Source organism: Salvelinus alpinus, chromosome 1, assembly GCF_045679555.1.
Source record: "Salvelinus alpinus chromosome 1, SLU_Salpinus.1, whole genome shotgun sequence".
In the NCBI taxonomy this organism is placed as follows: Eukaryota; Metazoa; Chordata; class Actinopteri; order Salmoniformes; family Salmonidae; genus Salvelinus; species Salvelinus alpinus.
Window position 1 is genome coordinate 48,173,765 of NC_092086.1, and position 25,755 is coordinate 48,199,519.

At 44.7% G+C, this 25,755-nt stretch overlaps 2 protein-coding genes across 3 annotated transcripts in view; one reads left to right on the top strand and one right to left on the bottom strand.

Moving 5' to 3' along the window:
• The first annotated feature begins 323 nt into the window (after positions 1 to 323).
• On the top strand, positions 324 to 18,216 carry LOC139578718 (tubulin gamma-1 chain). Its single transcript, XM_071406683.1, has 11 exons — positions 324 to 575; positions 731 to 843; positions 4,823 to 4,990; positions 5,185 to 5,253; positions 8,777 to 8,856; positions 9,122 to 9,248; positions 10,218 to 10,304; positions 11,947 to 12,096; positions 15,833 to 15,985; positions 16,287 to 16,448; positions 16,912 to 18,216. Exons 1-11 carry the CDS (start codon positions 527 to 529, stop codon positions 17,107 to 17,109), a joined length of 1,356 nt encoding a protein of 451 aa, XP_071262784.1. The 5' UTR covers positions 324 to 526; the 3' UTR covers positions 17,110 to 18,216.
• Positions 18,217 to 18,684: 468 nt separating this feature from the next.
• The window catches only part of LOC139578695 (unconventional myosin-X-like), a 52,854-nt gene continuing 45,783 nt past the window's right edge, over positions 18,685 to 25,755 (bottom strand). The window contains exons 9-13 of one of the 2 annotated variants that reach the window (XM_071406651.1): positions 25,497 to 25,624; positions 24,260 to 24,374; positions 23,180 to 23,671; positions 22,822 to 23,013; positions 18,685 to 21,286 (exon numbers count right to left, since the gene is read on the bottom strand). In XM_071406651.1, coding sequence (XP_071262752.1) covers positions 21,113 to 21,286; positions 22,822 to 23,013; positions 23,180 to 23,671; positions 24,260 to 24,374; positions 25,497 to 25,624 — 1,101 coding nt within the window. In that variant the 3' untranslated portion in view covers positions 18,685 to 21,112. Of the gene's footprint in view, positions 21,287 to 22,821; positions 23,014 to 23,179; positions 23,672 to 24,259; positions 24,375 to 25,487; positions 25,625 to 25,755 lie in introns of both variants that reach the window. The other variant, XM_071406644.1, reaches the window with a different exon arrangement.

Sequence of the window (25,755 nt, forward strand, 5' to 3'; positions counted from 1 at the left end):
AATTATATCCAGACAATTTCGAAAAAGTCAATTATTTCTTTAATTGTAGTAAATTATAATGTACAGCAATTCTGCCAAACTATTTTACTCAACTCCTACTATTTGTAGAATGCAGCCCTAAAATGTGAGCATGCAGTATTTGATAGAAGTTAGTAGGGCTCTTTTTTATTTTCTTAGTAGTACAGGATTAGATAGGATGGTTTAGTTTCTCTTAATGTTTGGTTCTTTATTCATTATTCTCTAATCTGTGATTGACTACACAATCCAGTACAGTAGGTGGCGGCATGCCCCTATAACGTATGTTTGCGGAACGCCGTTATATTATAGAAGAAGAAGAAGAAGAAGAACGTGAGCCTGCGCATTGTCGCAAATGCCGTTTGGCGTTGTGACTCCATTTATGCGGTATTTCGTGTTGTTTCCAAGCGGGAAGCAGCAGGCAGGTCAGAAAGATCAATACAGTGGTCGGTTAGACAGCAGTCTCTCCGATTATAGACTTCGCTGATAGGGCATCTACTAAAAGAGGAATATGCCCCGAGAAATCATAACACTTCAACTTGGCCAATGTGGAAACCAAAGTACGGTGAAGTCTTTCCCTTGCTACAAATTATTAGCTAGCTAGCACATATACCTAACGCTAGCCAACAGCTACGCTAGTAGTAAAATAACAACTACTGGACATGCATGGGTTTAGTGTTGTAATTAAATGCATCTTATTTCCTCTCTATTGCAGTTGGTTTTGAGTTTTGGAAACAACTCTGTGCAGAGCATGGCATCAGTCCGGAGGGGATTGTGGAGGAGTTCGCCACAGAGGGCACTGACAGGAAGGATGTCTTCTTCTATCAGGTACAGAACATCATTAGCTGGCTAGATCAGTGGGTCAGGTTCCTATCCCGGATATAGACCCATGGGGAGAGAGTGCATCTAGGCATCGCATCTTATCACCTTGTTGTATTCTTCTCAACCGTATTGGAGAAGTTCCAAGGTCCTTCCCCTCAAACCGTCTTCTCCAATGTGTTTTGAGAAGGAAACGAGGAGCAAGGATGTGTGGAATCAAGAAAATATTAGCTGAGAAAGGGCGATAGACTAGAGGGGATCCTCGCCTCTCTGTCTATTGGTCCTGATGTGGGCTAGGCAGGTTGCCAGATTTGGCTTCAAACTAAAGTACAGTACGTGACAGTTATCTACTGACTACACAGACAGGGCAAGTAGGTAAGAAAATAATTTAAAAAAATAGATCTTCCAATGGTGGTGGAGTGGCAATATTTACCATGGAACTCCTTCAGTGCTCTGTTGTCGCCACCAAGTCTGTCCCCAAACAATTTGATTTGCTGTTTTTTAGCGTTAAACTTTCAAATAGCTCTTTGTTGACTGTTGCTGGGTGTTATCGTCCTCCATCAGCACCGGCCTTTACCCTACCTGCACCCTACCTGCCCTAAGCTCTCTCCTGGCCTCTTACACTAAGTTTGAATTTGTCCTGCTAGGTGACCTAAACTGGGCCATGCTTAAACCACCTGACCAAGTCCTAAAGCAATGTGACTCCCTAAATCTTTTTCAGATTATTACCAATCTCACAAGGTATGACTCCAAACACCCAGAAAAGGCTACTCTCCTTGATGTTATCCTCACAAATAATCCTGATAGGTATCATTCTGATGTTTTCTGTAATGACCTTAGTGATCACTGTTTTACAGCCTGTGTTTGTAATGGCTGCTCAGTGAAACGACCTGTCCTGATTTCTCATAGACGCTTGCTAAAAAACTTTTAATGAGCAGGCCTTCCTTCATGACCTGGCCTCTGTAAATTGGTATAGAATCCGCTTGATCCCCTCTGTCGAAGATGCTTGGACCTTCTTTATTGATATTTTCAGTGGTATTGTTAACAAACATTCACCTATAAAGAAAATGAGAATTAAAAACCGGTTCAGCCCTAGGTTTGACCGGGATCTTGTAGAGTTACTCCACCTTAAGAATTCCATTTGGCGAAAGCCTCGGCACAGGCATACTCAGGCTGAACCGTTCAGGCAAATGAGAAATAAGTGCACTCAGGCTATCCGGAAGGCCAAAGTGAGTTACTTTAAGGAGACGTTCTCTCTGTCGGTCTAACCCCAAGAAGTTCTGGAAAATTGTTAAAGACCAGGAGAATAAACCCTCCTCCTCACTGCTGCACATGTCCCTTAATGTTGATGTGGTTGTTACTGACAAGAAGCACACGGCTAAGCTCTTTAATCACGTCATTAAGTCAGGATTCCTATTTGACTCAGCCATGCATCCTTGCCCGTTGAACATTTCCTCATCTCCAACCACTTCTAATGCGACTAGCCCCGATGCTCGTCCCTATTTTTCCCCTGCAGGCGGTCACTGAGTCCGAGGTGCTAAAGGAGCTCCTAAAACTTGACCCCCAAAACACATCTGGGTCAGATGGTTTAGACCCTTTCTTCTTTAAGGTTGCTGCCCCTATTGTTGCCTCCAACCTTTTTAACCTGTCTCTCCTCTCTGGGGAGGTTCCCATTGCTTGGAAGGCAGCCACGGTGTGTCCTTTTATTTAAAGGGGGAGATCAAGCTGATCCTAACTGTTATAGGCCAATTTCTATTTTGCCCTGTTTATCAAAAATGTTGGAAAAACTTGTCAATAATCAACTGACTGGCTTTCTTGATGTCTATAGTATTCTCTCTGGTATGCAATCTGGCTTCCGCTCAGGTTATGGATGTGTCACTGCAACCTTTAAGGCCCTCAATGATGTCACCATTGCCCTTGATTCTAAGCAATGTTGTGCTGCTATTTTTATTGACTTGGCCAAAGCTTTTGATATGGTAGACCATTCCATTCTTGTGGGCCGGCTAAGGAGTATTGGTGACTCTGAGGGGTCTTTGGCCTGGTTTGCTAACTACCTGTCTCAAAGAGTGCAGTGTATAAAGTCAGAACATCTGTTGTCTCAGCCACTGCCTGTCACCAAGGGAGTACCCCAAGGGTCAATCCTAGGCCCCACGCTCTTTTCAATTTACATCAACAACATAGCTCAGGCAGTAGGAAGCTCTCTAATCCATTTATATGCAGATGATAGTCTTATACTCAGTTGGCCCCTCCCTGGATTTTGTGTTAAACGCTCTACAACAAAGATTTCTCTGCCCTTAACCTTGTTATGAACACCTCCAAAATGAAGGTCATGCGGTTTGGTAAGAAGAATGCCCCTCTCCCCACAGGTGTGATTACTACCTCTGAGGGTTTAGAGCTTGAGGTAGTCACCTCATACAAGTACTTGGGAGTATGGCTAGATGGTACACTGTCCTTCTCTCAGCACATATCAAAGCTGCAGGCTAAGGTTAAATCTAGACTTGGTTTCCTCTATCGTAATCGCTCCTCTTTCACCACAGCTGCCAAACTAACCCTGATTCAGATGACCATCCTACCCATGCTAGATTACAGAGATGTAATTTATAGATCGGCAGGTAAGGGTGCTCTCGAGCGGCTAGATGTTCTTTACCATTCGGCCATCAGATTTGCCACCAATGCTCCTTATAGGACACATCACTGCACTCTATACTCCTCTGTAAACTGGTCACCTCTGTATACCTATCGACCCACTGGTTGATGCTTATTCTACTGCAGCCGCCATTCTTCACATACAACACCCGTTCTGCCAGTCACGTTCTGTTAAAGGTCCCCAAAGCACACACATCCCTGGGTCGCTCCTCTTTTCAGTTCGCTGCAGATGGCGACTGGAACGACCTGCAACAAACACTCAAACTGGACAGTTTTATCCCTTCATTCAAAGACTCAATCATGGACACTCTCTTACTGACTTGTTGTCTCTACCTTCTTGCACTTCGTGCTGTTGTCTGTGCCCAATAATGTTTGTACCATGTTTTGTGCTGCTACCATGTTTGGCTGCTGCCATGTTGTGTTGCTACCATGCTGTGTTGTCATGTGTTGCTGCCATGCTATGTTGTTATCTTAGGTCTCTCTTTATGTGGTGTGTCTCTTGTCGTGATGCGTGTGTTTTGTCCTATATATATATATATATATATATATTTTTTTTTTTTTTTTAGTCCCCATCCCCGCAGGATGCCTTTTGCCTTTTGGTAGGCCGTCATTGTAAATAAAAATGTGTTCTTATCTTGCCTAGTTACATAAAATATGCGGTGCAGCAGCTGCTGTATTGATGGCAAACGAAATAGACATGAAACATGCATCACGGACTGTACCAGTATTCCCCACTAGATGGAGCAGTCTAATAAGTTATGGCAGTCAGCGTTCACCATCTTTCTGCGATCAAATAACATTTTATTGGTCACATACACATATTTAGCGGGTGCAGCGAGATGTTTGTGTTCCTAGCTCCAACACAAAGGTAAAAGAATGGAATTAAGAATTATATAAATATTAGATTGAGCAATGTCGGAGTGGCATTGACTAAAATACAGTGGAATAGAATAAAGTATATACATATGAGATGAGTAAACAATATTAAAGTGGCCAGTGATTCCATGTCTATGTATATAGGGCAGTAGCCTCTAAGGTGCAGGGTTGTGTTATCAGGTGGAAGCCGGCTAGTGATGACTATTTAACAGTCTGATGGCCTTAAGATAGATGTTTTTCAGTCTCTTGGTCCCAGCTTTGATGCACCTGTACTGACCTCGCCTTCTGGATGATAGCGGGGTGAACAGGCCGTGGCTCGGGTGGTTGATGTCCTTGATGATCTTTTTGGCCTTCCTGTGACATCGGGTCCTGTAGGTAGTCACCAGACTACTATTATTATTGTGTATGCTTTGCTTTCTCTGCATCAAGTAGGAGTAAGCCTTACCTCTCTATATATGGTCCACAGGCAGACGATGAACACTACATCCCCCGTGCTGTTTTGTTGGATCTGGAGCCCAGGGTGATCCACTCTATCCTCAACTCCCCCTACGCCAACCTGTACAACCCAGAGAACATCTACCTGTCAGAGCACGGAGGAGGTGCAGGGAACAACTGGGCCAGCGGCTTCTCACAGGTGACTATGTGGGCCATATTGTTGGTTGTAGCTGGGCCAGAGGCTAAAGGACAGGGTCCATGTGGAGAACAAAGCTTTAGCCTTGAGGTGAATAATGCATATTTAGAAGTTTGGCTATGTTATTATTCAATTTCTTTTGTAACTACATTCACCCAAATAACAATCTGGAATAATGCATGTCTTGTCGTTTGTAGGGTGAGAAAATCCATGAGGAGATCTTCGATATCATCGACAGAGAGGCGGACGGCAGCGACAGTTTGGAGGCAAGCCCACTCTTTCTCAGTCTCTGATTGGCCCACAGAACGTATGGGGTGAAAGCTAAGGAGTCAGCAGGCCTGAGTTTGGAAGCATACACACACTGCACTGACTGCATATCTTGCCTCACGTGAGGGGAACTTTGGAGGGAGAACCTGAAAATCGGAGGGGACTATCCAGAATGAAACACTTCCTGATTCTCTCCATATGTAACTGACTGACGTGTGAAAGGAATATAGGGTTTTCAGTTATTTTTTTCTCTTTCCCTTCAGCTGTGCTGTGGTGGAAAGCATGCTTTCTTTGGCGACTTATAATGGGTAACTTAATAGAGAGTACACATCAAATGGGAGCCCACACATGTCATCTTAAAACTAGTAAATGCTCTGTTATTTCAAGCCTTTTTAAAAAACGTTCCTCAACTGCCAGCTGTAAGGTTGCCTCCCTTAAAACAACATGACTTTCCCCATAGAAGTCTGTGTAATTTCTGTTGCCCATACTCTTTATGACCCCACATTATTATTTAGTGTGTGTGGACATGCATTTGAGAGGGTGTGTGTGTGAGAGAGAGATAGGGCGTGGCATGCCGTGATGGGTGGTAATAGCTGGACTGGAGTAGAAGGCAGGTATTACATGGCTGTCTAGGCGAAGGAGAGAGCCTATTTGTGGGGTTGGCCTGCCCTCCCACCTCCAGGCTGGGTGGAGAGTGGGAGGCATAAACACAGGTCGTATATACTGGCACAGTACAATAAATACTACTTCTTACCTGATAGATGTAATCTAAAATGTAGATTTCTGCCTAAATAGACATACTCAAAAGTAATTATTTATCATGAGAGGGCCATAAACAACTAGTAATGCTGCATACGCCAAGAAAGATAATCTCACCTTTCTGGTATAAATGGTTATACATTTCTGAGGTGTAGTCACTTTTGAGGTAACAAGCTCAAGTACATAGTAAAAATGTGATGGAAATATACACTGAGTATACCAAACATTAGGAACCTTCCTAATATTGAGTTGCCCTCAGAACAGCCTCGATTTGTCAGGGCATGGACTCTACAAGATGTTGGAAGCGTTCCACAGGGATGCTGGATGTCCTTTGGGTGGTTGACCATTCTTGATATACACGGGAAACTGTTGAACGTGAAAAACCCAGCAGTGTTCTTGACACAAACCGGTGCTCCTGGCACCTACTACCATACCCCTTTCAAAGGCACTTGTATTTTCTGTCTTGCCCATTCACCCTCTGAATGGGCACATACACAATCCATGTCTCAAGGCTTAAAAATCCTCCTTTAACCTGTCTCCTCCCCTTCCTCTACACTGATTTGAAGTGGATTTAACAAGTGACATCAATAAGGGATCATAGCTTTCACCTGGATTCACCTGGTCAGTCTGTCATGGAAAGAGCAGGTGTTCTTCATGTTTTGGACACTCAGTGTATGTGATGTAGTTCCTATTCAACAAAAGTTGATGAATAGGGCTTGAAATGACTGATATGCTTTCTAAATATAGTAACAATCAAATTATAAATTGACTAACTATATGATTTTACTTTCCTTATAACTGTAAAATAGATTTGATAATATTTAGTAATGGTACAAAATTACCTGGTTAAATATAAACATTTAAATAGGCATTTCATAGAACTAGACAGATAATATTCTGCCCTGCGTCCTCTGAGCAACGCACAGACGCCACTCAAATGCCTGCCGACTACATTACACCTTCATCAGCAGTGAGCACTAACTGATTTAGTCCACCTGTGCCCAAGAGAAAGTGGGTTGTTTCTACCAAGAGAAAGTGGGTTGTTTCTACCTAGAGAAAGTGGGTTTTCTACCAAGAGAAAGTGGTTTGTTTCTACCAAGAGAAAGTGGTTTGTTTCTACCAAGAGACAGTGGTTTGTTTCTACCTAGAGAAAGTGGTTTGTTTCTACCTAGAGAAAGTGGTTTGTTTCTACCAAGAGACAGTGGTTTGTTTCTACCTAGAGACAGTGGTTTGTTTCTACCAAGAGAAAGTGGTTTGTTTCTACCTAGAGACAGTGGTTTGTTTCTACCTAGAGAAAGTGGTTTGTTTCTACCAAGAGAAAGTGGTTTGTTTCTACCTAGAGACAGTGGTTTGTTTCTACCTAGAGACAGTGGTTTGTTTCTACCAAGAGAAAGTGGTTTGTTTCTACCAAGAGAAAGTGGTTTGTTTCTACCTAGAGAAAGTGGTTTGTTTCTACCTAGAGAAAGTGGTTTGTTTCTACCTAGAGACAGTGGTTTGTTTCTACCTAGAGACAGTGGTTTGTTTCTACCTAGAGAAAGTGGTTTGTTTCTACCTAGAGAAAGTGGTTTGTTTCTACCAAGAGACAGTGGTTTGTTTCTACCAAGAGACAGTGGTTTGTTTCTACCAATAGACAGTGGTTTGTTTCTACCTAGAGACAGTGGTATGTTTCTACCTTGAGACAGTGGTTTGTTTCTACCTAGAGACAGTGGTTTGTTTCTACCTAGAGACAGTGGTTTGTTTCTACCTAGAGACAGTGGTTTGTTTCTACCTAGAGAAAGTGGTTTGTTTCTACCTAGAGACAGTGGTTTGTTTCTACCAAGAGACAGTGGTTTGTTTCTACCTAGAGACAGTGGTTTGTTTCTACCTAGAGACAGTGGTTTGTTTCTACCTAGAGACAGTGGTTTGTTTCTACCTAGAGACAGTGGTTTGTTTCTACCAAGAGACAGTGGTTTGTTTCTACCAAGAGACAGTGGTTTGTTTCTACCAAGAGACAGTGGTTTGTTTCTACCAAGAGACAGTGGTTTGTTTCTACCAAGAGAAAGTGGTTTGTTTCTACCAAGAGACAGTGGTTTGTTTCTACCAAGAGAAAGTGGTTTGTTTCTACCAAGAGAAAGTGGTTTGTTTCTACCAAGAGAAAGTGGTTTGTTTCTACCAAGAGACAGTGGTTTGTTTCTACCTAGAGACAGTGGTTTGTTTCTACCAAGAGACAGTGGTTTGTTTCTACCTAGAGACAGTGGTTTGTTTCTACCTAGAGACAGTGGTTTGTTTCTACCTAGAGACAGTGGTTTGTTTCTACCAAGAGACAGTGGTTTGTTTCTACCAAGAGACAGTGGTTTGTTTCTACCTAGAGAAAGTGGTTTGTTTCTACCTAGAGACAGTGGTTTGTTTCTATCTAGAGAAAGTGGTTTGTTTCTACCTAGAGAAAGTGGTTTGTTTCTACCAAGAGACAGTGGTTTGTTTCTACCTAGAGAAAGTGGTTTGTTTCTACCAAGAGAAAGTGGGTTGTTTCTACAAAATGCTTTTGTATTGTATTTTCATGTCGGGAGTTTTAAATCCCTGTGTGACCATCACAACGAGATGAAACCCGCATCAATTGAAGCGTATGGGTATCAGCTGTCAGGAAATATGTGAGGGGTAGTGACGCACTGAGCCAGAGGAATTTACTCATTTGTCTGGATAGGCCCAAACATTGGAGACGTTTTAATCTTTTCACCCGGAGCAGTGGAATTAAAGAATTAAGATGGTTCTGTTTCTCTGTTGCAGGGTTTTGTCCTTTGTCACTCCATCGCTGGGGGAACCGGGTCCGGGCTGGGATCCTACCTGCTGGAGAGGCTCAATGACAGGTCTAAACACACACACACACACACAAACAGGGAGGCTGAATTTCCACATCGAGATGAGGTGGTCTCTCTTTCTGTTTGACTGTTGTAAAGTTAGTAGGCTTATAATGTATGGAATAGAAACACCTAATTGTAACCATAATTGTCCCGGCCTCCATTGGAGAGATACTATTCTCTCCCTGGGGGCACCTTTAGTTTTCCACTGTTGGATGTTTTTCTGTGACCTGGTGTGTGCTACTTTTTTATTTTCTTCCTGTGTGTTGGCCAGGTACCCTAAGAAGCTGGTGCAGACCTACTCTGTGTTCCCTAACCAGGACGAGATGAGTGACGTGGTGGTGCAGCCCTACAACTCACTGCTCACACTCAAGAGGCTCACCCAGAACGCAGACTGTGTGGTGAGCAAGAAATATACACACACATCTGCAGACACACACACCCTCTCATCTGTGCTTTTTGCCTTCAGCTGGCTACCGTTGTGTGGGGAATAGACAAAAGGTTCTTTCCTGGAATCAAATCCATGCACATAAACTCTGTTGCATGGTCATTTTTTCGAGAACGTCCCCTTGTGCCGTTTAAAATGTGATTTATTTTTTTATTTTTTAAGAAGAAAAAAACAGGTTCCAGTTCCACACTGTCTTGTTGTTCTGTCCAAAATGACGGACAAGCTTTATCTCCCCCCACTCTCAACATGCTCAGTGTGGTGTCAAAAGCCATAACTGTCGCTCTGCCTCAGGCAATCTCCGTGGTCAAGTCTTAGAGAGAGGGAGGAAGTTGAACTAGGAGCCACGGGGCCTGTATATCATGAATCATTTTATATGACCACAGCCCGACGCGGTAACTGAAAGGGTTTCTTCCCTGGCTGCTGGTGTGTATGACTGGTAATGAGGCGGTGTTGGTGGACATTTACATCTCTGGATGATTACATCTTTGCTGCCTGGGATTGATGATTGTATTAGTTCCCGAGATGCTCTGACGGCCTAATGTTTCTCCTCTCCAATATCTTCTTCTTCCTGCAGGAGTTTACGTAAGGGCCTCTACTCAGGCTTATTGGGTTAGCCCCTACAGCTAATAGAATCTATGTGGAGAAGAATTGGTTCCCCTGTTAGTGACGCACAGTGTGTGCCTCAATGGTTCAGTCTTCACACAGCACTTTGCTTTACCCATCAAGACTGACTGGAGGATTGGATCAAAGCCCACTGTTAACTAGTCTCTACCAGACAGCATCTCTCTCTTGCCTCTGTTTCCCCTAATTCTAAAGTCAAACCTCGCCCGTTGCTGTCTTTCTGTGGACATCTCAAGCTTCTGACCTCACGTCTACACATCCCTCTCATTCTGTTTCTCTTTTTGACTTGTGTGTGTGTCAGGTGGTACTGGACAACACTGCTCTGAACCGCATCGCCACCGATAGGCTGCACATCCAGAACCCCTCCTTCTCCCAGATCAACCAGCTGGTGAGTGATTGACACCTGCCACTCAGGTGCAAGCTCCACCTCCTTCCCTAGTGGTGTTCTCAATATCCAGGTTCTAGATCATCAGACTCCTGAGAGGAGGAAGTGTTTCTATGCAGAGGCGTTTTGATAGCCTGGTCCCAGATCTGTTTGTGCTGTCTTGCCAAGTCGGTAATATGGCACAAACTGAACTGGGACCAGGCTACTGTTTATAGCCTACTGACCGTGGCCCAGAAACTATTAGGCAAATACAGAGAGAGTGTATGGGTGAAGTAAACCTCACACTGTTAGCCAGAATGTCCTGAGGATTCAACAAACTAGTTAGACTAGTTACTCCTCACACTTTAACTGTCAAACTGGATCTCTCACTCCCTAGCAATTATTGTTGAATGAACAACCAGTGGTTGTTAAAAAAACAGCTTGTCGTCAAATATGTCTATATCCCTAGGGCTGTGGCGCTCATGGAATATGGATGACTAATTGGCCACACAAATGAACGCAGGCACCGTAATAACCGGTCAAATGTTCTATTATTCTTTTCAATTTTTTCCCCCTCTCTGCTCCTGACTGCATGTGCTGCCATAGAAATAGAACGGGCGTCCTCATTCAAGTCAATGGTGGCATAATGGGTGGACTGGCGGCTATTGCGAGTGTACCCATAGGAACAAAGGAGGAAGTAAAAGAAGGAATTAAAAGCAGGAAGTGTACCCGTCAAAATGTGCTGTGATTTGTTGATTCAACTCAACTGACATTACAAAAAATACATTGCATCGCATGAGCCACATCATTTGAATGAACATTCTACATTACCGTGGAAATTATTGTATAACAATACCAGGCAGCCGGTGCGAGTGTACCAATGAGTTTACCAGTCAAATTGCCAGGGTTAGAGGTGCAAAGTCTGTTCTATTCATTATATTTCTATGTGTGCCGCTGCAGGGAGGGGGACACTGTCTAGGCAACTCCTTGCTTGTTTCAGCAAGGAACAACAGTTTCATCACGTTGTTAAGATTCCATGTTACTGCAGAAACAGACTGCGCCTCACGAATGCCCGGCAATTCTGTCTTCAGTCAGCTGTTCATTCCACCCCCCAAAAAATATTTAAACGGTTATGCCGGTTATTTATTTTCATGACGGTCTTCATCCATAACCGTCGTTTATACAGTAATTGTGCCAGCCCTATATACCCTTCTCTAGCTAACCTTCTAACCATAAAATCATATAGCATATCTTTTTTTTTTTTACATAAAATACTGTAAAAACACTAGTAAATCAGCCCCAAGTGATTTTACTTTTGGAAATCTGTTCCAAAGTATTCTCACGCATAATAGAGGCATACTGAATATGTGATCGTATACAAATGTAAATAAGGTTTGAAACTATTATATTTTAGTCAAATATTATATCTATTTGGGCTTCTTGCAGTCAATTTGCAGTCTACAAGTTATTTGTAATTATTTTCCGGCTCCCTGACCATCCACTCATGAAAAATTGTCCCGAGGCTGAATCTAGGTGATGATCCCTGTCATATAGGCTGCATTTCTTATGACCACTGCTGGTGTTTGCCTGACAGAAATGGACAAGATTACAGAAATAAAAACAGCCACAAGTAATTATGACGACTAAAGGTTCTTTCTCTCCACAGGTTTCCACCATTATGTCAGCCAGCACAACCACCCTGCGTTACCCTGGATACATGAACAACGACCTGATTGGTCTGATCGCCTCTCTCATCCCCACGCCCCGCCTTCACTTCCTGATGACTGGCTACACACCGCTCACCACTGACCAATCGGTAAGTAGTTCTTAGTGACCGCGTAGTACGTCTTGGTGCTTTCAAGACAGCTGGGAACTCGGAAAAAACCATGAAGTCAGTGATCTTCAGGTCTGAAAGTTGGAGCTCTATAAAGATGCCAGAGTTTCTGACTTGGAATTGCGAGTTGGATGACCGTTCAAAAAAAATTATCCCAGTTGGTGCTCATTTTTTCCCCCTGAGTTCAGTTTTTTTTAACACACTGAAGTCTTCGTCAAACTTATTTTAATTATTATTCTTCTGCATGCTAGAAATGCCATTCAAACTTTAAAATGTGAAGACTGGTCTGGAATAGTGTGCTTGCATACAACTTTTAAAACTATTTCTACTTTTGAAACTATACATTTTTTCAATCACTTTAATGGGACTTCCAACATTCACTGTAATACAATGCAACTTTTGACAAAAATCAGCTATTTTGACCACTTTGCCAACAACTTAGACAAAAAGTTAGTGTGGACTAGAAAGGTCTCGAATTTGATTTGTTTTACCAATCTCTTTCAACACTTAAGCTATTAACTCCAAACCAACGCTGAGATGTTTAGACTGACCCTACTTAGATTGCTTGTTGAAGATTTTTGATACTAGAACCATTTTAAAATGTGTATAAATGAACATGGGTTTGAACGAGAACCATAAGAATACAGAGGTAGCCATTCAGTGGTCCTGCTGCTTCGTCAATTAAGCTACAAGACCAACTTAAACAATTCTGGCTATCCTAACTATACTATTCTTTCAGCTTTATCAACTATTACTGTACACATTTGCATAAAATAACTGTCCAACTGGCTTCATCAATAAGTGCATCGATGACGTCCCCCCCATTGATTACAGGCAACATCCGCACTGAGCTAAAGGGTAGAGCTGCCACTTTAAAGGAGTGGGACTCTAACCCGGAATCTTATAAGAAATCCCGCTATGCCCTCCTACGAACCCTCAAACAGGCAAAGCATCAATACAGGACGAAGATTGAATCGTACTACACCGGCTCTGACGCTCGTCGGATGTGGCAGGGCTTGCAAACTATTACAGACTACAAAGGGAAGCACAGCCGAGAGCTGCCGCGTGACACGAGCCTACCAGACGAGCTAAATTACTCTATGCTTGCTTTGAGGCAAGTAACACTGAAACATGCATGAGAGCATCAGCTGTTCCGGACGACTGTGTGATCACGCTCTCCGCAGCCGATGTGAGTAAGACCTTTAAACAGGTCAACGTTCAGGACTTGTACTCCGAGCATGCGCTGACCAACTGGCAAGTGTCTTCACTGACATTTTCAACCTCTCCCTGTCCGAGTCTGTAATACCAACATGTTTTAAGCAGACCACCATAGTCCCTGTGCCCAAGAACACAAAGGTAACTTGCCTAAATGACTACCGACCCGTAGCACTCACGTCTGTAGCCATGAAATGCTTTGAAAGGCTGATCATAGCTCACATAAACACCATTATCTCAGAAACACTGAACCCACTCTAATTTGCATACAGATCCACAGATGATGCAATCTGTATTGCACTCCACACTGCCCTTTCACACCTGGACAAAAGGAACACCTATGTGAGAATGCTATTCATTGACTAGAGCTCAGCGTTCAACACCATAGTGCCCTCAAAGCTCAGGACCCTGGGACTTAACACCTCCCTCTGCAACTTGATTCTGGACTTCCTGACGGGCTGCCCCCAGGTGGTAAGGGTAGGTAACAACACATCCGACATAACTGATGCTCCACATGTGGGCCCTTCAGGTGTGCGTGTTCAATCCTCTCCTGTACTCGTTCACTCATGACTGCACGGACAGGCACGACTCCAACACCATCATTAAGTTTGCCGATGACAACAGTGGTAGGCCTGATCAACAACGACGAGACAGCCTATAGGGAGAAGGTCAGAGACCTGACCGTGTGGTGCAAGAACAACAACCTCTCCCTCAATGTGATCAAGACAAAGGAGATGATTTGTGGACTCCAGGAAAAGGAGGACCGAGCATGTCCCCATTCTCATCGACGGGGCTGTAGTGGAGCAGGTTGAGAGCTTCAAGTTCCTTGGCGTCCACATCACCAACAAACTAATATGGTCCAAGCACACCAAAACAGTCGTGAAGAGGACATGACAAAACCTATTCCCTCTCAGGAGACCGAAAAGATTTGACATGGGTCCTCAGATCCTCAAAAGTTTCTACAGCTGCACCATCAAGAGCATCCTGACGGGTTGCATCACTGCCTGGTATGGCAACTGCTTGGTCTCCGACCGCAAGGCACTACAGAGGGTAGTGCGTACGGCCCAGTACATCACTGGGCCCAAGCTTCCTGCCATTCAGGACCTCTATACCAGGCGTTGTCAGAGGAACAGCCTAAAAATGGTCAGACTCCAGCCACCCTAGTTGTAGACTGTTCTCTCTGCTACCGTACGGCAAGTGGTACCGGTGCGCCAAGTCTAGGTCCAAGAGGCTTCTAAACAGCTTCTACCCCCCAAGCCATAAGACTCCTGAACATCTAATCAAATGGCTACCCAGACTATTTGCATTGCCCCCACCCCCCTCTTTTATGCTGCTGCTACTCTGTTATTATCTATGCATAGTCACTTTAATAACTCTACATATTACCTCGACTAACCGGTGCCACCGCACATTGACTCTATACCGGTACCCCCTGTATATAGCCTCGCTATTGTTATTTTACTGCTGCTCTTTAATTATTTGTTTTATTTCTTACCCCCCAAAAAGTGTTTTTCTTAACTACATTGTTGGTTAAGCATTTCACTGTTGTATTTGGCGCATGTGACAAATGCAATTTGTTGTGATTTGAACAGTAACTATTGAACCATTCAAGCTAGAGACACCAAACCAACGTTCACATGTTCAGGGTATCCTAACTTTTCATTTAGGTACTTGTTCAACTATAACTATAACCAGTCCCCAACATTACTACTGCGGACACTACCACTGCTATAAGGTTTTTCAAAACCATACATACTCTAAAACAAGCTAGCAAACACACTACATTTTCTTCAGGAAATGTACTTTTCAGATTTCACTGTCAGCCTAAAGAGTTGGTTTATTAGAACTACAGCTAGCTATTAGTAGGTCTAGATACAAACCTGTCCTGCGTAGTTCAACTACCATCAAAATACTTTTAAAGAGCTGTCATATTTCTTCCCCAAGTAATAACCTAGAACTTTCTAACTAAAATCCAACTTCATTTACACTGAATGTTTTACAAAAGTAAATTGTACATATATTTAGCTGAAAGAGTGTTGTCCTCATGCTCCTGCTTTTTGTTCCCATATTCTGACAGACCATTTTGTCTTGTCTGTCTTCTTTTAGTTTTCACACTCAACAACTGTAGTTTAGACATTTTTGTGATCGAACTGCCCTACAACCCAAAGTAATAGACTACCATGTCAACTGTATCAAAGTAAATCAGAACAATTATTTTATTGCATTTAACTTTGACTATATATAACTGCTTTGCTTTAAATAGTAAAGTAAACCTTTTTTAAACTACTACCACTACCACAATAATACTTTTAAAGAGTTAAAGCAAGTCCCACCAATTGTACTAGTTTAGTTTAATCTCTGTTCTTGAAAACACAGATCTTGACTGAGTTATCCAAGTATCTGCCGATTCATCTTCTTTTAAAAACATTTTGTGAACAAAGCATTCCTGTCACTTATGAATATGCCTGCTTATACCTGCCCTCTCCTTTTGTTTCTCTCCCAGGTGGCCAGTGTGAGGAAGACCACAGTGCTGGATGTGATGCGGAGGCTGCTGCAGCCGAAGAATGTCATGGTGTCCACAGGCAGGGACAGACAGACCAACCACTGCTACATTGCCATTCTCAACATCATCCAGGGAGAGGTGGACCCCACCCAGGTGTGTGCGTGTGTATATTTTGAATGAGAATGTGTGTTAGCTCAGTGTTTTTTTTTATAAAAAATAAATATATATGTTCTCTAATCACATTGAAGTCCTTAACTACTGATGACATAAAAAAAATTAAAGTTCAGTATTAGTTCATGAGCTGACTCCTCTGCTTATTCTGGATGTTATGAAGGAGATGGCTGAAGACCAAGTGGATATTGTAATGGCCTTGTGGTGTGTGTTCAACATATTGGTCTAAATGTTTTAGCAATACTTTCCGTAAGTTGATAGAGTCCTGTTTGTGTGGGTGCAGGTCCACAAGAGCCTGCAGAGGATCCGGGAGCGTAAGCTGGCCAGTTTCATCCCCTGGGGCCCAGCCAGCATCCAGGTGGCTTTGTCCAGGAAGTCCCCGTACCTACCTTCTGCCCACCGCGTCAGCGGCCTGATGATGGCCAATCACACCAGCATCTCCTGTGTAAGCTCCGCCCCTCATTCTCATTACAGGTTCTGAAGGTTGGCTACTTGGGAGTAGGTTGGCTACTTGGGAGTAGGTTGGCTACTTGGGAGTAGGTTGGCCACTTGGGAGTAGGTTGGCTAGGTTGGCTACTTGGAGTAGGTTGGCTACTTGGAGTAGGTTGGCTACTTGGAGTAGGTTGGCTACTTGGAGTAGGTTGGCTACTTGGAGTAGGTTGCCTTGTGCAAAAATATTTTAAAATGTGACAAAACTAACACTAACAAGCTAACATTTCAATGGCAAAACACTTCATGGGTTGGTGATAAATGTCAAGAGTAATTTTTGATATCCTCCTAACCCACAGTCAGCGACTGAGGGCGTGGGCAGAAAGTGACTAATACGAGGTATATGTAATGTATTTATGTAATGTATTCACTGCTACAAGTTCACCGGATGCCCTTTCTCTTCTCTTCCTCCGGTGCAGCTGTTCGAGCGGACTTGCAAGCAGTACGACAAACTGCGAAAGCGCGAGGCCTTCCTGGAGCAGTTCCGCAAGGAGGACATCTTCAAGGAAAACTTTGACGAGTTGGACAACTCCCGCGAGGTGGTGCAGCAGCTCATCGACGAGTACAGTGCTGCCACGCGGCCCGACTACATCTCCTGGGGAACTCAGGAGCAGTGAGGACAGATGGGATATACACCCCTTTCGCATAACATGGGTCCCTCCCTCAGACACCCCTTTCGCATAACATGGGTCTGGTCCCCCTCTACAGCCCAACCAGGGAAAGATAGGGCTGAGCTAGTTGCCTCCTGTGCCATCCCTATGGAGAAAAGTGTTAAAGTTCATCCCTGCTGCTGTTCTTCCCTCTTCTGTCCTTAAGCTCTGTTTGGTAGTTAAACCAACACTTCAATCTGTGTGCCTGTATCCAATCCCCACCGATGGTTATGAATAGTAGTGAATGACTAGTCTTCTGTCTCATGCAGGATTCCAAAATGACCCCTACCACTAGACACTTCATAGATAGTAGATCTGAAAGGATCAAATGGGTATCAGCTCCATCTTGTTCTCTGACAGGTGGAATGTATGATATTGTGCCCGGTGGGGATGGGTTAGGGGTTGATTTGGAATTCTACATCACACTCTATCCTCTCTTCCGGTTCTTGTGTTGCTGTCAGCAGAACTCATAGCCTTGTTTGGCACTATTTTTATACTGTATAGTAGTACTCTGCTTTTGTGCTGTTCCTTTTGCAGTCACACAGACTAACATACCAGCCGGAGAAACACTTGAGCGTCCTTGAATGGGGACAGAATAAAATGCCTGGTGTGACTTTGTCTTCGTACATTTCTGAAAAGTTTGTGTTATGACACCAGAGCCCATGATAATCAAGCTCTGACAGGATAGTCAAGTAAGTCAATAGGCCTCAGATCAGTTGCTGCTGTCCAGTATGTACTTAACCAAAACATCTGTTTCATAAGTATGGCAATGGTCATTGTTATAAAATCTATTACATTGTTATTGCAGAGGACAGCCTACTTCTCTACTCTGGTGCCTGAGTGTAAATCCATACTTTCTCTGACTCTACGTACATCAAGAAGCTTGTTAAATTGCATAGCATCTACAGTTTTCCTTTTTTTGTAGCCATCCAAATGTATATACTTTTCATGTTGAGCTTTGTTGTGAAATTATTTAAAAAAAAATAATAATTCTGAGAATATTCTTCATTGTCATTGGTGGACTTAAGTGTGAGTTGTATGCTGCTGTTCATATAAATAATTGTAATACTTTTAGGATAGTGGTATTTGTTCATTACTGCATCATGAAGTACAATCACTGGCATGCAGTCCTTAGAAGTGGGCATTTTCAGAATACTAAACTTTTCAAGGGTCCACAAAATAATGCTAGATAAAGCTTTACAACTCACCTTGAGTGTGTGTGCTAATCCCCCCCCCCCCCCCCCATCCCCATCCCCATCAAATTCTACTACGCTACTTCAGGCCTCATTACCAGAAAGAAATGCAGGCTCACTCAGCGATACCCGCTCGGTCAAGCAGGTCAAGTCCATTGTGTCAACCTAAGACGCTGACTGTTCAGAAGGAGAGATTTTAGAAATCTGTCTGGTTGCTGGCACCAAAATCCATCCCCTCTTCCAGGCAGCTCAGGTTGAGAACCTAACTATGGACTGTAACTAGGGCATCAATGAGAGTGGCTTTGTTTTTCAGGGATACTGAGCCTTAACACAATAACAAACAGTATGGTACAATAGTGCTGCTTTTTAATTCATTACAGTCTTTATAGTTTACTTATTGCACATCCAAGTTAGTTAAAAAAAAACAATAGTGCAATTGACTATACACACATTACATACAGAAGGTACCATGCGGTGTACAAACAAGCTTTAATCAAAGCGAGCTTTAGGTTGGACTCTGTCTTTACATAGTTACACGGAGGGAGGGATCTCAGAGACTGTGAGCATAGCTGCCTGCAGCTGCAGTATAAAAAGCAACGGCTTGACTGGACAGTGACTGCCTGCATATCGTATGGGCAGGAGGCAAGGCTGGCTGTGCCATGGTGGGTCCTTCCTCCTGAGGAAGACCAAGTCTGCCTGCCAGGTACAGGGGCAGGCGGGTTAGGGAAAAGGAAATCCCACTAGAGCCTGGGTTCCTAATAGACTACTGTATTACAACATAACTAAAACTTCTATTGGTCTAAATGACGTTGGGGTGTAACATTTGAGGTGCAACTATCTAACGTCTGGGTATCTTCTCTGGAGAAAGCTCACAGCAGAACTTATCTTTGGTCCGTGCTCAAAACATGACCTTTTGGTTACTTTAATGAACTTGGACAAAGTCTACCAGCCAAGTAGTGAACACAGAAAGGCAATGTGCTGTGGTTTCGTGGCAATAAGGTAGCTGAAGGCTGTATTCAATCTGTGTTGCTGAAGCGTTACCGATTGTGCGATAGAAAGGTCATCTCCAATTGAGTAGACTGATGCAGCGTTTACCGTGAATGCAGTCTCCGCTAATGCGGGAACATTGCCTTTTAAATTTCAATCACGCTGTAACGCTGAACTTCCACGATACGGATTGAATAGAGCCCTTAAGCAATACAGGATCACATGGCTGATCAGTACAGTGACCTAATGGATCTAGATGAGGCATTAATGGGATCATTTCAAAGCCATACTTAAAAACAACACAAAACCAGCTAGGTCCTCATTTAAGACATACAAAATGGATGAAATAAAATAAACAACACAAACAATGTGTCACAAAGTGTGTACATAAATAATACTAAGAACGCATCAATAGTCAGGACAGCATTGGTTCTGTATGTAGGCACAGCAGAGAAAAGACAGGGGTCTGCATTGTGGTTGTGATGGTCCATGTTACTGGCTGGGGGTTAGGTGAGTACGTCAATTCTTCAGAGTGCGGACTTAAAACAGCTATCTACTTTCCATCCACACCGAATATGTTCCCCACTGAAACAGAGACTGGGAAATAACAGTTCCACCCTTAAATTGGAGGTATAGGCCTAGATATAAGATCAATATTGGATCACTTAACTATTAAAAATGAACAGACAAGACATTTAAAATGCTCCTATCAAGTGTTAGCCAAGTGTTAGCCATAGTTTCATGTTGGGGTGATAGCTTGGGCAAGCAGCAAGTTGACAAAAGGGGGGGGGGGGGAAATCAGTGTGTTTGGTAGAAACAACAGACAAGTCATAGCCCAAGATCCTGTAGTTTCTGTTACACAGCATTAGGCTGGATCCTTTATAACATCTCGTCCAATCAAAGTGTCCCATCCTGTAGTCTCGTCCAATCAAAGTGTCCCATCTAGTAGTCTCTCCCACCCAGCTGACAGTACCAGCAGGAGCAGTTCTGTCCATGACAGCCAGAGTGACTTACTGAGCTCCATCATCTGGTTCCAGTTCAAGTTCACACGGCTTGCTACATCAACAGTTCTAGGTAATGCAAGCCTGGCTGGGGTCTTTATGAAAACAGACCCTTTCATAGTGTGTGTGAGAGAGAGAGAGAGAGAGAGAGAGAGAGGAGGTGAAAGTGTGGGTGTGAGTCAGTCTGATTCCACCCCCCCCTTTCTATTGCATGAGGGATATTCTAGGAAAGGCCGATAATCTTCTAGGAAAGGCAGAGCGCGACATGTAGAACAACATAGCAGAGGCACGTTCCCAGCGCTCCCTAAAGCAGTTTGTCCTCTGCTCCGTGTCTCTAGCTGAGCGGTGTAACTGGTTGGGGAACAGTAGATGAACTCTTGTGTCTAGGCAACAGTGTGTCTCCCTGAAGTATGGCTCTGTGAGTTCTAGGAGATAAGGAGCCACAGCTTCGGGTCCCGTGCCTCACGTTGTCGGGGTGCTGGTTCTCCCATGTGAGAACAGAGGCTGTGTGGCAGGATGGGGGTGGCGACACCTCATCAGCACCCACGTGTTTCTGTGGGTTTCTAGCTTCACTTACAAAATAGGCTCCTCCCCTTCTCGCTCCTTCAGTCGGAACGCTCAGCGAGGTTTATTTTCACGGACGAGGAGTAAAAACAGCCTTCTCTTTGTTTTGGCTGTGGTGCTGTTCCCAGTGGAGGAGGTGGAGGAAGCAGACGCAGGGTCCGCTAGGCTGGGGCTGGGCTCCGAGGAGGCTGCGTGTGAGCTGAGGACAGGGGGAAGGGGCGCTCTTCACACGGGATGCGAGGGCAGCTCCAGCAGGGTGGGGGTGGGTGTCGGGGGGAGGTGGTGGAAGCCCACCTCGATGGCAGTGCCCTCTGTGATGCTCACCACGTCGTCGCCCCTCCCGCGCTGGCGACGGATGGCACTGAAATAGGCATTCATCAGCTGCATGATCTCAGTCAGCTGTGACAGAGAGGGGGAGAGAGAGGGAGAGAGAGAACAGAGAAAGAGAGTACAGAAAGACAGAGAGAGCGAGAAAGTGAGAGAGAGAGAACAGAGAGAACAGAGAGTCAGACTGGTGGCAGTGTGAGGAGTGGCTTTCTCAATGTCTGTGTCTGGCACCATCACAGGAGCGAGGGGAGGGAGGGGAGAGATGATGTCATCCAGCTGCTGCTGGAACAGAAACAATCCTCCAGGGATGGTCAGAGCGTGATGTGCCTTGGCACATTCTGCAGCAGCACCAGTACTCACACCACTGGACTGAACTTCAGTAAGACACAACCCTAACAACAACAAAAGCAGATGGGTATTGCATTTCAACATATTATGTCTGTGTTTCAGCTGGGTTTTATATCTGTCCTTAAGGTCACAGCAAAATATTGCATTAGCTCATGATCGTATGTTGTTGTGTTGGCCACCGGGTCTTAACCCCAATTTATCCAACTACCATCAGTCCACATCTGGCCTTACCCCTAACACTATGTGACCTCTGGCCTTACCCCTAACACTATGTGACCTCTGGCCTTACCCCTAACACTATGTGACCTCTGGCCTTACCCCTAACACTATGTGACCTCTGGCCTTACCCCTAACACTATGTGACCTCTGGCCTTACCCCTAACACTATGTGACCTCTGGCCATAACCTTTACCCTAACTTCAACACGACCCCAGTCCAGCTGCCGGCACCAATTTTAACCCTTACTTCAGCTGCTAACCTTTCCTTAACCGTTGACTCCTAGCTTAACAATATCCCCCTTCAAATCAGCTCCTGTTGAACTCTGCCCAATCCACTTCAATCCTCTAAGTTTAATACAGAGCAATGTGAGCCCCATAGTTCAGAAAAGTATCACCCTCCTTTAGCTGGCCTCCAATTTGCCTGTTCTGCTGCACCAATAAATAAATAAAAGCCACTCTTGTGCCCCGTGAGAGAGAGATCACAGAGAGGGCTTTGTTCCGCGTGGGAAGATGCAAGCAAATCTGCAGAATGAACGGACGATTTGTTCTCACAAAGAAAAAAATAATTAGCTGTTTGGGAAATATCCAGGTTTCTGGGAAATGTTACGGGCTAATATTTTAGTCTAACACCGCAAAGAAAAAAACTCACCCCGCTTAGTATTTAATAACAGGAAGTAAGACTCTTGGTGGTTGATTCTGGTGGCAGAGAGAGGCAGGCTGTGTACTCTCGTTTAAATCGCGATTAATTACTGTTTTTGCACGTGGGTCAGGGAGCTGTGGGTGGAATAACATCATGAGCAGGCAGCGTGGCTGTTTCAATGACTGTGCACAACGCGTCACTGTGATCAGGAATAGAGGCCATTCACCAGGCACAATAAAGCAGCTCACTGCTGTATGCAGCCCGAATGAGGAGAACAACTGGAGTCAATCAAAGACCTTTTCAGGTTTAATTCCACCTACAGACTCTGCTATGTGTCTATGAATGACAGATGTATCATTAGGACACACAATGCCTCCTGCTATGAGCTTTTGTTCACCCACCTTGGTGGTTTCAAACAGCAGGTCTCGGTCGCCGGCGGTGATCTTGAAGGTGTTGCTGTCGGAGACGCCGTAGGAGCAGATCTGTCCGTAGGGGAAGGACTCCAGGGCCTCTGCCTCGCCCTGCCTGTACAGAGACACACACGTCGCTGCCACACCCAGCCACAGCTTCTGAGAGAAACTACCTGTCGAACTCTGGAGCGAGAGAGAGATATAGAAAGGGAGAGAGAGAGAGAAAGCGAGGGAGAGAGAGAGAAAGAGAGAGGAAAAGGGAGAGAAAGGGCAAAAGAGGTCAGTACTATAATCTCTCTTTACGCTCAACTCACTTATCTGTGTAGACGGAGAAAGGAGATGTACTCACAATATAGAAGTCCACCTCATAGAGTGTGCAGCCAAAGCCAGACCACTGGCGTGCGATGGTGAGGTAGGCAGCCATACTGTCCCTCCTGCTGTACCCGGACAGGCCCTTCCAGCACTCCACGACGGTGCTCATGATGGCCGCAGCCTCCTCCTTCAGACGGCTGCGTAGCCGCAGGTCCTGCTCCACCTTCTGCTTGTGGGCTGCAGTGGCCGTATGGTTCCACAACGCCCCTCCCAGGAGACCCCCGGTGAAGCGCTGGGGCGGGGGGCAGCCCTGTGCCGGGGGATGGGTGGCGGGGAGGAGGGCAGGGGGGGCACAGGGGGGCATGAGGAGCCGGGCCTCCACCATGTGACCGGGGAAGAGCTCGTCCAGAGGGGGGCAGGGGGAGTGGGTGCTGAAGTCCCCGATCACAGACTGAAGCCGCAGGGCAGCCAGGGTCTGGAGGTCCTCCTCACAGGCTGGGAGCTGACCTCGCACCACCATCTCATGGCACTGCAGGGAGAGAGAGAGGGGGAGAGAAGAAGAGAGACGTAGAGGAGGATAGAGAAAGAGAGCATGAGTGAGATGGAAGAAAATGAAGATGGAACGAAAGAGAGGAGGGGGGGGGGGTTAAAAGAGAGAGACAAATAGAAAGGGGTAAAGAGATGGGGACATCGTGTCAGTAACGCTCTCCCTCCATCCATAATAGTTGTACCCCACCCTGTTTTACTCAGGCCCATAACTCTTTTATAACTGTCCTCAGGAAGAATGTACTAATGGACTCAGCCCTGCCTGGTTGAGCCTGGCCTGGGCTCTCAGCAGTGCAGCCAATGGCCTTACTCATGTTTTTAAAGCATTGTGTTAAATTACTATTGTGGATAACAAGACTTTAACGACTGTCAAGTGAAACGTAATAACGCAGTGAAATACTAGGAATGAGTCACTGGCCAAAGCTATTAAAATGTCTCGTTATCATTATTGGAACAGCCACTAATGTCTAATTTAACATTGACAATAACACAGGAAATAGAGGCGCCGATCTCCCTCCCCCCCCCCCCCCCCTCTTTCTTTCTTTCGCTCTCTCTCTGTGACGTTTGTTACCTGTTCAAAGAGGAAGAGGTACTCGATACTGTCAACAGATATGGTGTCAGCATCCAGAATGCAGTAGAGTTTGAAGCAGAGCCTCCACTGGGAGTCTGACTCTTTGGCAGACAGGCTGGAGCAGGGGTGACGGGTGGGAAAAAACACGTGTGAGAAATTATACACACATACACACAGACGAGCATGCATGCACACACATACGCACACACACACACACACTTGCATGCATGAGAACTCCCCAACTGGCTGGCCAGGTCAATATCCCACCACCCCATCGCTTCCTGTCTGTGACATCACCATGTGCTGCAGCGGATGATGACTAACAGTGACGAGCTACATTTGGTATGTTTACCCTGTCACTCTAGCTCTGTAGACTGTAGACACACGCGCACCTCATAGAGCAGCACCGAGCCCTTCTATTCCAGCTGAATTCACTCCTCCTCTGCGACACTGAGACTTATCCTTACACAAGCACATGACATCGGTGTCACACTGAGTGTACAGTGGGTGCCCTGACTGCAGATAGACAGACATGGTGACACAAGCCCACTACTTTCCCAGCACGGTGTCGGTTTTGTGTTTGACAAATGAGACGGCAAGGTCAGCAGTTGTCAGGGACTTGGTTCATTTACAGCATGAGAGCTGGGCCACAGGAGAAGACAAACACAAACGACCATCTATCTGTAGAAACTAGGAGGATAGAAAGGTTCAGGACTTTTGTGAAACATTACAGCACAGTTGAGAAATATATGGCAATTAGAACGGGATCAAAACGGGATGGTAAAATACACAGTGTCGGTAAAATATATATAGTATGTATAAGCTGGAAGTAGAAGCCTAAGTGCTGTTGTCTATTAGTTTACTCCAATTAGGGGAGGGGTGGTAGGGTCAGGGGAAAATAATAATGATACAAATTGGAAATGATGCAGACAATTACATTTATAGAATCCACAATCTATCTGCAATATTTAAGCTGAACCACCCCCTAAAAAATAAATAAATAAAATTAAAATAAATAAAATAAAAACGAAATAAATAAAAATGACACTATCTATCGATCAAAGACTTCAGATTCCTCTGTCTGTTTTTCTACGGAACATAGCTTGGATTCTTGGCACATACATATAACAGATGAGTTCTCATTGAATTCTGGAGTAGGCCAACTTTTCTAACCTCGTAATGTCTGTCGGTGCCTGTCTGTGCCTGCCTGTGTCTGTGCAATATTTACTTTTCAAACCTGGTGAGGATGTCAGCGATGATGGTGGTGCCCCCTACAGCTCTCTCCCAGTGGGCGTTCTGCTCAAACAGGGAAAACGTGTTTCTGCTCTCCTTCAGACCCAGCTTCTCCAACATCCTCCTCACCACCTAGCAGAGGAGAGAGAGAGAGAGAGAGAGAGAGAGAGAGAGAGAGAGAGAGAGAGAGAGAGAGAGAGAGAGAGAGAAAGACTTCCATCACCGTACCATTCAGAAAGTCAACGCTGACATCACCAGAGGGT